Source organism: Macadamia integrifolia, chromosome 11 (genome assembly GCF_013358625.1).
Source record: "Macadamia integrifolia cultivar HAES 741 chromosome 11, SCU_Mint_v3, whole genome shotgun sequence".
NCBI lineage: Eukaryota > Viridiplantae > Streptophyta > Magnoliopsida > Proteales > Proteaceae > Macadamia > Macadamia integrifolia.
The window spans coordinates 32040311-32056042 of record NC_056567.1 but is presented as its reverse complement, the minus strand read 5'-3'; the positions used below and the strand labels follow the sequence as shown (position 1 = coordinate 32056042).

Sequence of the window (15732 nt, the reverse complement as noted above, 5' to 3'; positions counted from 1 at the left end):
AAGTCTTGTGGACTTTTAATTTCTGGCTCAGCTGCGGATCCGGGTTCCAGAACTGGAATCGGATCGCTTATGGGCCAACTCGAATGTTCAATAGCTCAATTGCAACAGTTATAAAGGCAGAGCTGTAAATAAAGCAAAGTCTAAAAGAAAGTGGCGATTCTGTAAATGGATAAAAATTTATATAGAGTCGCAGACTTGTAATTAATGGGTGTCAAGTGAGTGGGATGCACATGTTAATGAGATGGGAAAACTTCGAAATAAATGAATAAAAGGGAAATTTAGAATAAAAGAAAGGAAGAGGGGCAATTCTGGAAACTATAGCTAAATAAGTCACAAAGGCAAAAGTCGTGAGAGAGGTAAAAGGTTGTCTTCAACCTCCGCCTCCTGTACCTAGCGGAAATGAGGCAAGTAGCTGGAAGAAGAACTTCTTCGAGAAAGCTTGGGCTGACCTGGTATTTCAGATGAGTCGCATTGCAAGGTTCTTTCGATGAGCACAATCTATGACTGGAACCAGCAACCCAGAAATCACCGTTGATGCTCTGACTCAAATTCTGGTGGTAGCTGTGCTGCTGCTTCATTGCAAGTTTCGATTGGAACAACTGAAGGGGGAATCTTGAGTTGATCTTCAGGGGTAACAGAACCGAAAGGCAAACAGGGATCTGCCGGTGGAGTTCCAGCGATCCTTTCTCAGTTTGTGTTCTTCTGTGGTATGATGGACAGTAGCCAGGCAGGGTCTGACTTGCGTTTATGGAGCTTCAAGTGCATTAAGGAAGAACAACAAGAGATGGCAATAGAAAATTTCAGGGAGAAAGGAGGGGAGCATGCACGGCGGCCATGGCTTCAAACCAAAAATTTCATTCAATTCTCCAAATCTGTTCAAATCGTCAAGTACAAAGACTTCTCATAGACTCAAAACAACCTACTTTCTTATTCTGAAATTAAAATCAACTTGAACCTTGATTTAAATATAGAAATAAAATTCCACTCAAATAAAAATCAATTCTGACTCAACTCCTATTGTTTCTAATTCTGAAAGGAAAAAATAAAGGAACCAAATCGAATCAAATTAAATCAATCGGCCAACTGCATCAGAGAGATTTCAAACTCTCTCCTGGTGACCCAACTCAATGTTGGAACAGAGAATGGAAGAATAGAGAAATGAGAAACAGGAAAAAGACACAAAGTATGCAAGAAGAAGGAATGAGGAAAAGAAAAAAAGAAGGGGAAGAAAGAGAAATCGCTGGGAAGAAGGGTGGTGGAGGGAGTTTCACACCCACCAAGCCACATGGCACTCACAAAGCTAACTATTCAATTCATTCTCTTCGATATTCCATTCTACATCATATTACATAGTGAATATAAAGAAAATGCAAAACATATTAAGAGAAACTAACTAAATAAGAAACGAAACTAGGAAATTTCTCAAGCTTGGAAATAATTCCTACGTGATTTAATGAATTGAACTAAAAGATTACAATATATACTCCGAAATATCCTACTTGACCAAAAACCTAATTTGGGCCTGGTTCTCAGTCAGAGTTCTCAGACAGTTTGGCCCGGTCTATGTGCTGCTCCTGCATCAAGATGCACCAATAATTTTGGGGGATGACCACCCAGAATTCATGGTGTGAAAGGCACATCCCAGATGGTGTCTCAAACAGCTTTCTGCTGTTCCATGGAACACTGGTGAGAATTCTAGAAAGTTTTGGAGAACCTGGAATTTTTTGCAAACTCACATCAATATTATAGAGTATGCTAAGGTGGTCAAGTAACTGGTTCTCAGTCAGTTATTAGGCCATTAGCAAGAACCATTCGAATTGTTGGAGCAGCTTAAATTGAACATATTTGTAATGATAAAAAAGATACATCACAGGGTCTAATGGAAGAACCCTACGAGTGAAGTTCAGAAAGGAAAGGGGAAGCCCTTGCCTGAGATTGTGCCAAAACCTCTACAGTTGTGTTTGGAAAACAGAATACCATGCAGTGTTACAAAGAGGAGGATCCTTTGAAGGAATTTTATTTGTTTTTGGGTGTACGGTTGAGGGATACTTAGTGGAAACAATCAAGGATGGGATCTGAGGAGAACATCGGATGAAATGTAACTGAAGAATGAGTGTTGAACCAATAGAGAAGAGAGGATTAAATGGTTGATGTAAGTGTTGATATAGATCATGCTGATATGGATGTAGCTCTGGAGAGTGGTAGTGTTGTGGTGAGAAGGGACAATAGGATTGTGTTAGAAGAGTTGCAGTCCTTGTGAGAGATTGGAGAGATGATTTGTCCATTATCAGCGGTTTGATTGGAATGTAAGGGCTAGGAGGAGCTGTCCTTTGGAAATCTTCCTTATCTGCCTGGGTGTTTGGAAAGCAGACAATGGGAAGGTTTTACAAGTATCTTTGTTGTTCATTGCACTATAGTTTGTAGGAATTTTGAAATCATAACTTTTTGAGTGGAAATAGGATGAGTCAGTGAACATGTTTGGTTATTGAATATAAAAAGGGATAAATTTATCTGCTTTTCTTGGATTTTGATTTATGTCTTAATTTCATTGTGACTATGTTGTTGTGAGATATCACTGAAATTTCTCTTTTTGCAGAGCTATATTTTGACCGAGGCAACTTTTATGACTTCACCTCCCTTGGTAAGTGTTTGACATAGATATCTTAATGGTTGCCCAAATGATATAAACTGTTGTTCCCCACTAGTGAAGCAATAAGTTCAATTTAGTTGTATTTGTTTTTTTATGCAATCATGTCCAATAGGGGTGAGTAGGATTTTTTTTTCTTCTTTTCCAGTTTGGTGGGCTATTTTTGTGAGTTGATAATTAGTAATTTAATTAACCGTGGAGTTGAGTTTGTTTCAAACTCTTCTTCCTGTTTAGAGTACAAAAGGGACTTTGTTTTTCCCCCTTTACATGTGAGAGCACCAATGTAAATGGAGACTAGAATTGAAAAAAATTATTTGAGTTAACGCTGGCTGCTGTGGGTGTTGGAGTTTTGTTCAACTGCTACTCTTCCCTCTCACTTAGGCTTTTCAATCCAGATCTGAGTTCGTCTCTTCCACATGTGTGTTCTCTCCTTACTTCTCCCATACCCTTTCTTTCTTCTTCCAGTACCGATGTAGATGGAGATTGGATATATCAGTTTTTTGGTGAATTATGAGCCCGATCACTGATCTGTTATAATACTTTCCATCCAATCTTACTTGCAGAATTTATTATTATTGAAATACTTGATTTGTAGGTCTGTTATTGACTGTCTGGGAGTAGGAATCTTGTCCTGAAATTTCAGGTTGTTTGGGTATAGTTTGAGGGATTTTCATTGCTTGATACCAAAGTCGGTTACCGCTGGTTATGTTGGAATCGTGAGGTAGGGGTTAATCTACTCCCATAAATTGCAAGTTGCAACTAAGGACTACATCTTCATTAAATACACATAAACCCCTCCTTTTCTGAATGTTGTCTTTTCATATTCCCACCTTCCTTTAAAACCATGTTTAACCCCATTTATTCCTGGAATTTAAATTTTGTCCATCTCTTTAATTTCAATTATCCCTGATCCCTTTTTTCTTGCCCAGAGTGGGTCCTAAATCATCCAAAATTTGCAAAATTACCACCATTCATTTAATTGAGTTTCTTATTTTAGTGGGTCCAATGGTGCATAGAAAAGCAGAGTTTTGGAACCCTGGGGTTGCATTATTTTCTTTGCGTTCTATTGTTAGTTCGTTGATGTTGTTGTTAACTTATTATCATTTTAATTGTCTAGCTTTGGTTTGCATACATGGTTGAATGTGGTGCGTAGTGCATCCTGTGGTTGTAATCATTTACCTATTATGGTCACTCATTTTTCAGCCACGTGGACCGTTGGTTTTGGCCAACTAAGTTGTACACCTTATGAATTAGCCATGTATCAAATTTTAGACTTGAATTGAATGAAATACCAACTGGTGGAGCACCCTTGCTAAATGTAGATGGTTGTTCTCAAGAGAACCCTGCACCTTAAGGTATAGGGTTAGTAGTTAGACTATCGGATAGAGGTGTGGTTGATGAATGGGTCCATAGGGAAAGAAGATTTACCTAGATTGGAGTCTATGGCTCTTAAGAGTTAAGACTGATATAGATCTGTTATTAGGCAAAGGTGGTCTCAAGCTATAGTAGAAAGGGATCTTCAAATGTCATGAAATGGATGACAGATGAATGGAGTGAACCTTGGCATTATGCTCTCTTAATAAGGCCTCCTCATCATCTAACTACTCAAATCAGTATACAGTTCTCCTGGCAGCCTAGAAGTGTTGATGGGGTTGTGGATGAGTTAGCTAAGGAAGGGGTTGTTAAACCTTGGACTTCTTTTGGAAATTCTTTTCCATTTTGATTGGTCTGTGAGAGTTCTCCTTTGGATTGGTTGGGGGTTCTTTGGCTGATTTTCTGATCAGGGTTACTTTCATTTGTATTGGGTTAGTCTGCTTGGAGAGGGCTGGTTTTGTTGTTGTTGTTGTGTACTTATTTGTATTTGTATCACTATTTACTTCTATGATCTTTTTTAACTAGGCTGACAATTTGACTCCTAATCACTCACACACTGAATGAAGCAAAGAGATTCAAATCAGAACTCTATCTTGCTAATAAATACCTAATCTAACCCAAACTAAGGCACATAAAAGCAATCTTGGACTTGGAGGATGCCCCTGCATCACCAAGCATGACGTAAACATGGATAAGATTTGGTTAATAGATTAAAAAATTCAGTAGCAAAGCAGCTGATTATTATGCATGCAGAAAATAACTTCTGCTTCATCCCATATAAGAATTGTTTTCCCTGCCTCCTTGGCAACCCAATCTCCAGAAAGGGGTGGAGACTGGGGAACACGGATAAGATTTGGTTAATAGTTTTAAAAATTCAGTAGCAAAGCAGCTGATTATTATGCATGCAGAAAATAACTTATGCTTCATCCCATATAAGAATTGTGTTCCCTGCCTCCTTGGCAACCCAATCTCCAGAAAGGGGTGGAGACTTGGGAACAGGGATAAGATTTGGTTAATAGTTTAAAAAATTCAGTAGCAAAGCAGCTGATTATTATGCATGCAGAAAATAACTTATGCTTCATCCCATATAAGAACTGTGTTCCCTGCCTCCTTGGCAACCCAATCTCCAGAAGGGGTGGGCCAAACTGGTTGCTTCTCTTTTCTGAAAAATTCTATTGGCCTGCTTGGAAACTTGGAGAATTGAGCAGTTTGTTGACAGGTTTGACCACAAATTGGTCATCAAGTTCTTCACTATGTTGAGGACTGGAGAGGTTCCAGAACAATGCAACTGGGAAAATGTTGTTCTGCTTGCATGCCTCCTATTTTGATCGTACAACATCAGTTATTAAAAAGTTACGTGCAAATTAGCATTCTTTTCAGAGCCCCCCTTTTTAAGGGGGGGTGGGGGTGGGGGTGGGGTGGGTTGGGGTGTAGTGAAGGGCCCATGCGTCTTATTACTTATTGTAAGTTATAAGATTGAATTAGGCAGACATATGGTGGAGAGACATCTAGGTCCGTGAGTGTATTTTTCGTTTATTCTTATTTTTTTTTTTTGTTGAATAAATAATTCATCACCAAAAAGTGAAAGAGATATAAGGAGCCCCTAAAGAAGGGGAAAAGAAATATAATACAGGACAGCCATACAATGCAAAGCAAAACCTAACCGTCTGACAGAGGGCTGCAGAAAGGAAATTGGCAGACTCCATGAAACAATGATAAGCCTGTTCCTTGGGGAATCAACTACACTACGAGAGGAGACCAAAGATAGCTTGCTAGGGACCTCTAAAGAAATGGACTTTCAAATCGGCTTGTAGGATCCAGATGTAGAGGACCATTTATTCTTATAAGATCAAGGTTGTTATCTGCTAAAAGCATTATATAATTACTCAACATTCAATGAATTTGATAATTCTTAAATTGGCAATAGTTCTGTGAACCATTAAAAATTGTGCAAGTAGCCCTGACAAATAAAAAATCTATTAAGACTATTATTCAGTGTTTTTTGGACTTGTTCAAGATTGATTATGTCAGCCCAAATAAGGAGCAGGAGAACAAGGTCTATTGACTATTGTCTCTTGTACCATTCAAGTTAAATGGATGTATTAGTCTTACAAAACAATAAGTTGCCTTCTAAATTTGACCGACTTTTTCAGTATTCAATAGTAAGCTTTTGAGTTCAGTGTGACGTATTACGATGATAAATGTGCAAAAAGTTTGGAAGTCCTAGAAATTTTCCTCATTTTTTATGAGTTGTCTGACCAATTTGTTGAAGCATCATTCTCAGAAGGACCTCTTTGGGTATGCTAGTTTCATTTGTCTATTTTACAGTGCTTTAGTGGGCTATAAATTTATCCTGAATCTTGTTATTCTCTTGTGCAGTGCGTGAACTTGATGTGCCTGGCGAAATATATGAAAGGAAAAGATATCCTTTCGAGTTTTCTACTGTTGAGATGCCATACGAGTCATATAATGGGGTGAATGTAAGACTTAGGTAAGACATCTGTCTGAATTATCTGAGATTGGCTATTTCCTCAGAGCTATAGTGTATTCTTAAGAATTGCATTAGAATAGCCTTTTTTTAGTGAATCTATATTATTTGAGAGAACTCTTGAAATCCTTCTTTGCTTTCCTAATGTTTTTTTATTAATCTAGGGTTGTCAATACTATTAACATAAAGCTCCTATAACTGTGTTACTTTCAGGAACCTCTAACTGGTCTGACATGCAGCTGATGACTATGGATTCTGTCTAGTTGCATCTCAATTTTTCACAGAGAAATAATTTTAGGCAATAAGTTGCGTTTTTTTTTTTTTGGTTGATTGAGGGACTCATCAAATATTCCTATAGTCTTGCAGTGTTACTGCTACCTATGCTATGTCAATGATAGCATGCAAATATTGTTTCTGAGCTGAACTTTTGAGTTAACTGGACTTTTTATGCTTAAATTAAAATTGGAAACAATTGAATTTAAGGAGATCTGTTACCTCAAGTATTTTTTTCCTTGCCACTTGCAGGTATATTCTGAAAGTCACAATCAGTCGGAACTATGTCAGCAACATAGTGGAAAGCCAAGACTTCGTGGTAAGCCACGTGAATGTTGATGTTCTTATGGTTCTACAGAACTATTATTTTCGAAATTTGATTTTATTATGGTGGGATTAACTTAGTTGATTGGGCATGAGTAGATTTTCTATTTCAAATTTTTGTTGTTTGGAAGTTGGATGTATATTATTTTCATTTATTATTAGTTATTTTTTTGCCACCTTTATTTGGGTCTGCAGTTTTGTCATGCACATATTTTAGGACCCCAAGAGGGTAGCTCAGTTGGTAAAGACCAACTCCTCACAATAAAGAGGTCAAGTGTTCAACACTCATTGGGGCCTACCTATAAAAAAATGCACATATTTTAGGAGGTCCTTAACTTTAAGTGATGCGATGGCTGATGTCTCAAGTCATGGCAACAATGTGACATCTTGAGTAGGTTTTCTTTCATCATATCGTTTTGGATCTTGTATAATACATACCTTCTGAGCAGTGCGAGGGCTTTTGGAGTATAACTGAAATTGCTTGGCTGTTTGTCATGGCCTTTGTCTTCAGTCTTCACTAAGCCAACTGTGCCGGCACTTAGTACTCCTTGTAGCACTATGTCAGCCTACCTTACGGCTTTTAGAGATCTAGGTAGGGAGCTTGAGTGAACACTAGAGAGTTTGTGTGAAATAATTTTGTATTGCACTAGGGCTTTTGAGTACAAGGCTTGATTGCTTGTTTGGTGCCTTTCTCACCCCTATTTATAGGCACTCATGGTTACAAAGAATGTCGAAGATGCTTACAAGTGTCCTCCATCTAATGGTTATGAACATTCTAGCCAAGGTGCCTAGAGGATTCCCACCTCCTTAGTGGAGTATTCTAGAACCTCCTACTTCTTTAGTATTTACAAGTATTCTGTAGGGCCTTTTTGCTTGTAGAGGTTTCTCTACAAGTATCTAAACTTCCTTCAATGGTAGTAAGCTCTAGGCATTGAACCTTGCTTTGCCCAATGGCTTAAATCCATGGGCTCGTAAGGTTAGCCCGTGCGCCTTACGTTGGCAGGCTAGGACACTCTCCCCCACCTAAGTTGGCAATGCCCTCATTGCATCCTCCTTGTGGAACTTTCATATTTGTTCTTGGAACTGCCATAGGGAGTCAGCTAGTTTCCAACTAACCCAGCTCTCTGGTAGCACTTTCCAGTTCACTATAAAATGGGAACTGATATATCAAATTAGAAGCAGAATAGATTAGTAGTTAGAGAGGTATGTGATTAAACAGAACAGAATTAGAATCATGGTTCAAGATCTCGGTCGAAACCTCGCGGATATCTTGCTATTAATTGCTTTTTTTGGTTTGGCGAGACAAGAGCACAGGCGATATATAAAATGTACAAAATATCGATCGAGATCTCGGTGAATATCTTGGTCCCCAACGCGACTCGAGACCATGTTACATGGATTATATACATAATTTTGACCCTCAACTCGACCCAACTTGACATAACTTGACACCTCTCGCCTATCTCGCCCTGATGTGAAGAAAAAATGAACTTTTGGTGGTTTTTCTTCCCAAATATCGCTTCCATAATGTACGGTGTAGATTAACAACTTCACTTGGAGATTGGCAATTATAACTTCATCATCAACCTTTGGAGATCCTTTTCTTCTCAAGAACAATTTTAGGTTAAAAAAACTTCTCAAAATCATTTTTCCATAGAAACAAGGTCAATAGTTTGTTTTTATCGTGGAATAGCCTAGGGTGAAGGGTCCGAAGTCTAAGTACCATTTTTGTTTGATTTTTAAAAAATTGAGGTTTCCACTGTGTTTAGAAGGGCCTAAAATAGGCTAATTGACAAGTTTTGGGCATTAAAAAGCCAATATGGCCACTGAAACCAACCATCGAGATGACCGGGCAAAAAATACCGAGATCGGGCAAAAATACCAGATCTTGGTATTTTTCCCAGCAAACCTGTTTCGAGATCGAGATCTGGAACCTTGATTAGAGTGGAAAAACAGAACTGTTCCAGGCGACAGTGAAGTGAGTAGATATGACCTTTTTTTTTTTTTATTTTTTTTTGCTGGAATGAATAGAATAGAATGAAGAAGATAACTGACCAGGAATCCACCTAGGTCGAGGTAAGAATTCCACGAAAGCCTCCTTACTTGGAATCCAGCAGCAACCATCGAGTCCATGGCTAATTCAGAAAACAATGAACTCATTTTTGCTAAAATCAATGGACAGACCTATGGTCTTTAAGAGCAGCCCAGTGCAAAAGGCTCCCACTACTGGAGGGTCTGGGAGGGGCAAATCTACACAGCCTTACCCCATGCTTCGCAGGAGAGGCTGTTTCGAAGTTTCAAACCTATGACCTACATGTTGCAATAGTGCAACTTAACCGTTGTGCCACAGGCTCATATGATCTTGACATCTATTTATTATGTGATAAATCCAAGTAGGATAACATCAGATTCGATTACAGATAAGCTATTGATTATCCCATCAACCAGCCATAATAATGTGCCCTACAGATAAGCTATTGATTATCCCATCAGTTCCAAGCTCAGATTGAGCGCGCTCTTAGGGAATCCCCAAGGAACAGGCTCATTGTCGTCTCTTGGGGTCTTCCTCTGTCTACCCTCCTCCCCCTCGACCTCCCCCCCCTTTAATTTCTTGTGATTTGTTTTCCCTTTTCTGTTTTTTGCTATTTTTTATTTCTGTTTGGCCCTAGGGCTTGTATATTCCTTCTTCGTTCTTCTCTTGGTAATGCATTTATTATTCACCCCAAAAAATAAAGGTGCCCTAATGAAGCCGTAGTGGTCCTAGTGGAAGTGTGGTTGGACTGTTAGTCTGTTACAACAGATTTGGAAACCCAAGCCCAAACAGAACAGGCCAAACACCAGTTTTTGGACCAACAATGGTCGGTAGCAGTTAATTTAGCTACTTGGGGATATCTTTGTAATTGCATTCTCTCTTGGTAGGAGTTAGCTATAGGTAAGAGTTGTTTCAAGTTCCCAATTTTGTTTTAACTTTTTAGAGAGTAGGTTTCTGTTTTGAGTTGGATTTCCTTTTTTATGTATACTTTGTAAACCTATGATTTGGATCAACTGAACAAGGAAAATTTGGGTTTTGCTTACCTGCGTGGTGTGAGTGGTGTGATTGTGCTTTTTCTCTCTATTCTCCTCTCTCCTTCCCTTCATTTTCTTTGCTTTCTTATGCTAGTATTTCATTCTAAACTTCTTCTTTCTTTCCTTTTCTTTTTCCCCTTTTGAGTTTTTGACTTCATCATATGGTGTTTTGCTAAAGTACTGGTAGCCCCAAACTTTGGAGTTGATCTCCCTCGTACGGAGTCTCTTTCTCCCTGAGATTTATGTTGAAGGTAGCCCTCCCCTGGATGAACCTTTGGACCTCAAACCTTCAACCATGTCCTGTTGTGGGAACCAAGCTGTAACAGAAACCTGGTCCTCCTCTGCCATATCCAACTTCAGAGATTTATTTCTACCATGTTAGTTGGTTGTTTGAACTGCTGTAGGTCGCATTTGGGGGGTGTTGGACTACTATCCTTTGCCTGAAATTTCGTTGGAAGGTTCTACCATAAGAGCTCCCATCAAGAGGTTGAAGACAACCTCAAATTTCTGTATTTTATTCCTCTTTCCATTATTACCCCTCTCCTTTATTCTTAATTCAGCTTATACCATTTAGTTGTTAATGCAAGACTGGTGGGTCCCGGAAGAATCAACTTGGATTGCTGGGGGTCCACCCAAGAGTGCAAGAGCCAAACACTAAGGAATGATGGCAGTTTTTGTAAATAAAATGAAGTTACAAATAGGAGATGGCACTCTTGTAATTAAAGAGATTTTATAGGGGCTATTAGAGAATAAAAAGGGACATGAAAGGGGGTTTTATTTATTCACTAGGGGTAAACTAGAAAGGGGCAAGATTCAATGGCAGGCTGTAATAAAGGGGATAAAGAGAGGGTCATTAATATTGAATTAAAAGAGTAAAGAAGGCTTAAAGAATCGTGGGAAGGGGACTTCATCTTCAACCTCTAGGTTTAAACATGGCAGAGGAGAAGAACATGGAAGCTGATCCAGCCACTTATTCAGCTCAAATATCAAGAAAACCTATGGGCAGGTTTGTATTCTTCAGCCCTATTGATCCCAACCATCAAACATAGGGTGCAGCTGCCTAACAAGGCAAAAAGGGGAGTTGAAATAGGATCCAGTGGAAGAATGAAGCTCCGAAAAGTGGCAGATCTTGATTCTCAGAGAATATCAATTATCAAGCAAGAAAACTCTTAGGGATAGGTCGCCTACAGGTAGGAATCCTATTCCCCAAAATCTCAGAATCAAAGGGGCTGGTATGGTCAGTCCACAAAGTCTTCTTCTCAGACCAGGAACATTGGCCAACGTGGAACAGGGAAAAGCAGTCTTGCTGGGAAGGAGGAGGGAAAGAGAAGAAGGGGAAGAGAATTGCTGGGACGAAGGGGGTTTGTCTTCCTGGACAAGGAGGGAAAAGGAGAGAGAAGGAAGAATCAAAGGAGATCACACCTCTCTTGCTGGACTGATAGGGTTGCTGGAACAGATCAGAAAATCAGAAGAAAATTATAAGAAGAAGAAGAAGGGGAAAGAGGGTCTCTCAAGGGAAGAGAAGGAGAGATGAGAGAGGGAAAGAGATATCGCAGGGAAGAGGGGGGGAGGGGAAGGAATAAAATCTCCTAAAACCTAAACTGATAGAATTAGAAACATAACAAGACTCAAATTGGTTACTATTTACCTATCTGGAGACTACCCAAAAAATAAAAGATTATAATTATTCTCAAATAAAATCCTTAGAGATTCTGATAACTTTGAGCCCAAATTTGTTACTTTCATTCCAAATTGGATCTGGTTCTTGGTCCGGGCTCTGGAGCAGGTTTGGGTTGATCTGTCGAAGCGCTCTTGCATCAGTTGTTTAAGTTCCAAGTTTTCCACTACCATTATACATTGAGCTGCTTAAACTTGGGTGGGTGATGTAGATAGAAGCATGAAGAAGAAAAGAGCCCATATAGATTTGAGGGAAAATACTGTTCACATGAATAGTGCTGTAACCCCATATGGACTGCTAGATTGGTGATTTCCTTAAATGGCTTCTAGAAGATTGATCTGATGATCTGATTTGTTTCCTTTTGTAATAAAGTTATTTTGTCTTTATTTATTCCAAGGACCAGCAACTTCATTACTTGCTTAGGAATTTCCTTTTTCTTTTTCCATTTTTATGTTTCCTTTTTGTAACTTATCTTTACTTAGTTCAAAGACGAGTAAGGATTCATATTTAGGAGTTATCAAAGAGATTCCTTTTTGGTTTTATTTCTTTTTCTGTGTTTCTAAGTTTATTTCTTTCCCCTTTTTTTGAGGCAAGCTTTATGCCTATTTAATGTAATAGACTCGTAGAGAGTCCCACATGAACTATGAATGGAAGAGCTTTGCTTTGGGCAAGAAATCCCTGTGAGATGTAGTAAAGTGAGAGGCCTTGGGTGAGATGCCCTAGTCTGAGAGAGACTACCTATCTTCTTCTTCCCCTTCTTCTCTATTTTCTGTTTTATTCTTTATTTTTATTTTATATTGATACAACCACCATCCTCTGGAGTGATCGTAACCTACTACAAGAGTGTTAACATATCTGTTTATGAAGTTGAAGTGTGATCTCATCCTGCCAGCATCAAGTGAAGTTTCTGTGCCATCATCCCTATCTGTGGCACCGTTTCTGTTGGAGATTTCTGCAGAGAATTTTGTGACTCATTACTCCGTATCCAGCGGTCATCACATGCCATCTTTTGACTGTTTAATACCCTTCATAGGGTCACCCTTCGGTGGTAGTAGCAGCTCCATCTGATGGCTGCATAAACAGGTTATGTGTGCTTCTAATTCCTGAGATTACTTTTTAATTTTGCAGCCCTGATCTATCTCCTCATCTAACAATCAGTTCTGGCCATGTTAAGTGGAGTCATTCCGCACCTAGTAACCAACAATTATAGGAAGATCAGTCCCATCTGAGTTGCTGACTTTCTAATTTTGTTACCTGCTAATTTCTGTCTTTTACTTGTTTCCTGCCAATTGATTGACCAGTTCTTATATGTTGACTTGTTTGCATTGGTTACGTACTTGACCTGAGATTTATTTGGCTGTGTATGAGATCCTGCCTGGGGTTGGGTCACTTGTGACTTAGCCTTACATTCGTGGGCCCATAATAGCGACTCAGATCTGAGGTTTTCAACCCGTGGTCACATAATCTAATCTATCAAAGTCCGCCGTTAGACATTGAGAGAAAGCTGGAAATCTAACAGCCACCTAATCCAGTCAAAGATAGGATAAAATAATAAATAACAGAAGTGAAATAGAAAAACAACTACTAAGTCTCATACTTAAGCCCATCGATTGTCTTAGCTTGTAGTGCCTCAATAGAATAGAACATTTAGGTGTTCCAATAGAATAGAATACTGAAGTTTTCCAATAGAGGAGGGTCGGTAGCTAATGCCTTCTCCCTCAAGCTCTGTTCTGCATCAAGATGAGTTGGTCATGTTTTGTCAATAAATTGGTCTTGGTAGATATTGTTGCTAGAAGAATAGATGCTTTTACATGGTTTAACAATTCTGTGATGCTATTTCCTTGACTATTTATAAATATTGAATTTGTATACTTTTAGAATTCTCTGAAACATGGCTGTACTTTCGCAACTTTTTCTGTCAGGTTCGCAACTACACACCACTTCCATCTATCAATAACAGCATTAAGGTCAGTAACTATTCTTGATCAAATACTTTATAGACTGTAGCTGTTTTTTCTTTGGTTTCCCTTCTTACAGTCGAAAGTTATATACTAAAAGTAAATTAGGAGGGGCAACTACGTCAAGTCGAAGTATCGACCATCCAATTACTAGGAGGGTGTTTGGAATGGAATCTGTGAATAGTTTCTGGTTTCTGATTAGTATTAGTCCCAGAATGAAAGGCATTCTACTGCAACCGATCCAACTTCAGCTTGTAAAACCCCATCACCCGACGACCCTTAATATGACCGGATTAACACTTGTACTCATTTTTGTGTTGATTTGGCGATGAGTTTTTTAAACCACCGACCCAGTACGATTCATGTTTAATGGAGCTGATTGGAGAAAAAGGATCCTGGTAGCTGACCCATTTAGTTGTGATAAGACTGAGTTGATTTACCTAGTACAGTTCAACTATTGTTGATCCTTCAATTTGATGTTCTATTTGAGTGCCGAGTGTTCTATTCATATTCTTAAGTAAGGATTTAAAACTCCTTCCTAATGTAGGACTAGATTTGAACAATCAAACCAGACCCAAGCAACAGGAGCTTGTAGACCAAAGAACAACCATAATAACCAAGGTAGGACAGCAATACCACAGATCAGAATAAAGGGAAAAGAAAAGATTTGTAACTCGAGTTTCGAATCTAGAAACTGGAATTTATGAGATCATAATATAACCCAGATTAAAGGACTAAATCAGATATAGGAATAGGGTCTTAACAGATCATAAATTGTGAACAAACATCCACAGAAATCAGGAACAACCAGATGTATCTATCGATCTCAGAAAACAGAACAGATTAGGTCAAAATATCCGATAATACTTAGAACAGATCAGCAGTGACCAAATAGGAATGAATCAGCAGTTGTATTAGGATGATAACAGTTCCAAATCAACAATAGACACTAGTCACACTACAGCAACAGAATAGGACTGCCCAGAACAATCGATTCTGGTTCTATTCTGGTAAAGTCACTACAGGACAAGAAAAGAGAGATTTCTAATAACTTAAAATCCATTGGTCACCAAGACCTCAACTCTGGATCGAGTTCTGTCTCAGAGGGGAGGAATGTCTGGTAAAAATTTCAGAGCAATCGGGCAGAAAACAGACCAGAACAGAATACGAAAATTCTTCACAGAACTAGCTATCGCTGGGCAGATCTGAAATATAAATAGTTGAGTTGTTGAACATTAGTAGACCTTGAAATAACCTTTGAGAATAAAGAAAATACTTGAAGAAGAAGAAAACACTTGTAGTAGATCCTCCCCGGCTTCCCACTGCAAGGAGTCGAATGGATCAAACACCACTTCCTTCCACTGTGATCAAACACACTGCAGTCCCAGCAGAGACATAGCAGCAAGCTTATTTTTTTCATTCATAAATCGTGGGGCTTAATGGGAGCCCTCTCCTTTATTTATAATAATGATGGGGTTACAAGAAAATAGAAACTAACTCTAGTTTCCAAAAAACTGAAATAGGAAACTAAAGAAAATAGAAACTCTTCTAGTTATTAAAACTGTAAATAGAAACTAGGAATTACAAGTACTGAAATTAGAAACTAAGTAAGTACTGAATTTGAAAATTAAATAATGCTGAAATTAGAAACTAAATAAACCCCATCAAGCCAACCTAAAAGGGAAACCAACTAGCAATCCCGTACTCAATCTTAGAGCCCCTCTTTTGGACCCATAAAAGTGGCCCAATACAATCAAAACACATGGGATCAAAGGCCCAACATGTGTGGAAACCAACCATAAGCTTATTCCTAATAAAACAAGCCTATTTTGGTGATTAATCTGCATTACTCCTCCTCTTCCCCCAACTCATGGTACTATTTATTTAGATATATTTATGTAAATGTGATTGTAATGCACATACC

At 38.7% G+C, this 15732-nt stretch overlaps 1 protein-coding gene across 1 annotated transcript in view; it reads left to right on the top strand.

Annotated features, from left to right (window-relative positions):
- Nucleotides 1-15732, top strand: part of LOC122094001 (vacuolar protein sorting-associated protein 26A) — a 35267-nt gene that overhangs the window by 16125 nt on the left and 3410 nt on the right. Inside the window, exons 7-10 of the mRNA XM_042664578.1 lie at nt 2597-2641; nt 6401-6512; nt 7035-7101; nt 13773-13817. Coding sequence (XP_042520512.1) covers nt 2597-2641; nt 6401-6512; nt 7035-7101; nt 13773-13817 — 269 coding nt within the window. The remainder of the gene's footprint in view (nt 1-2596; nt 2642-6400; nt 6513-7034; nt 7102-13772; nt 13818-15732) is intronic.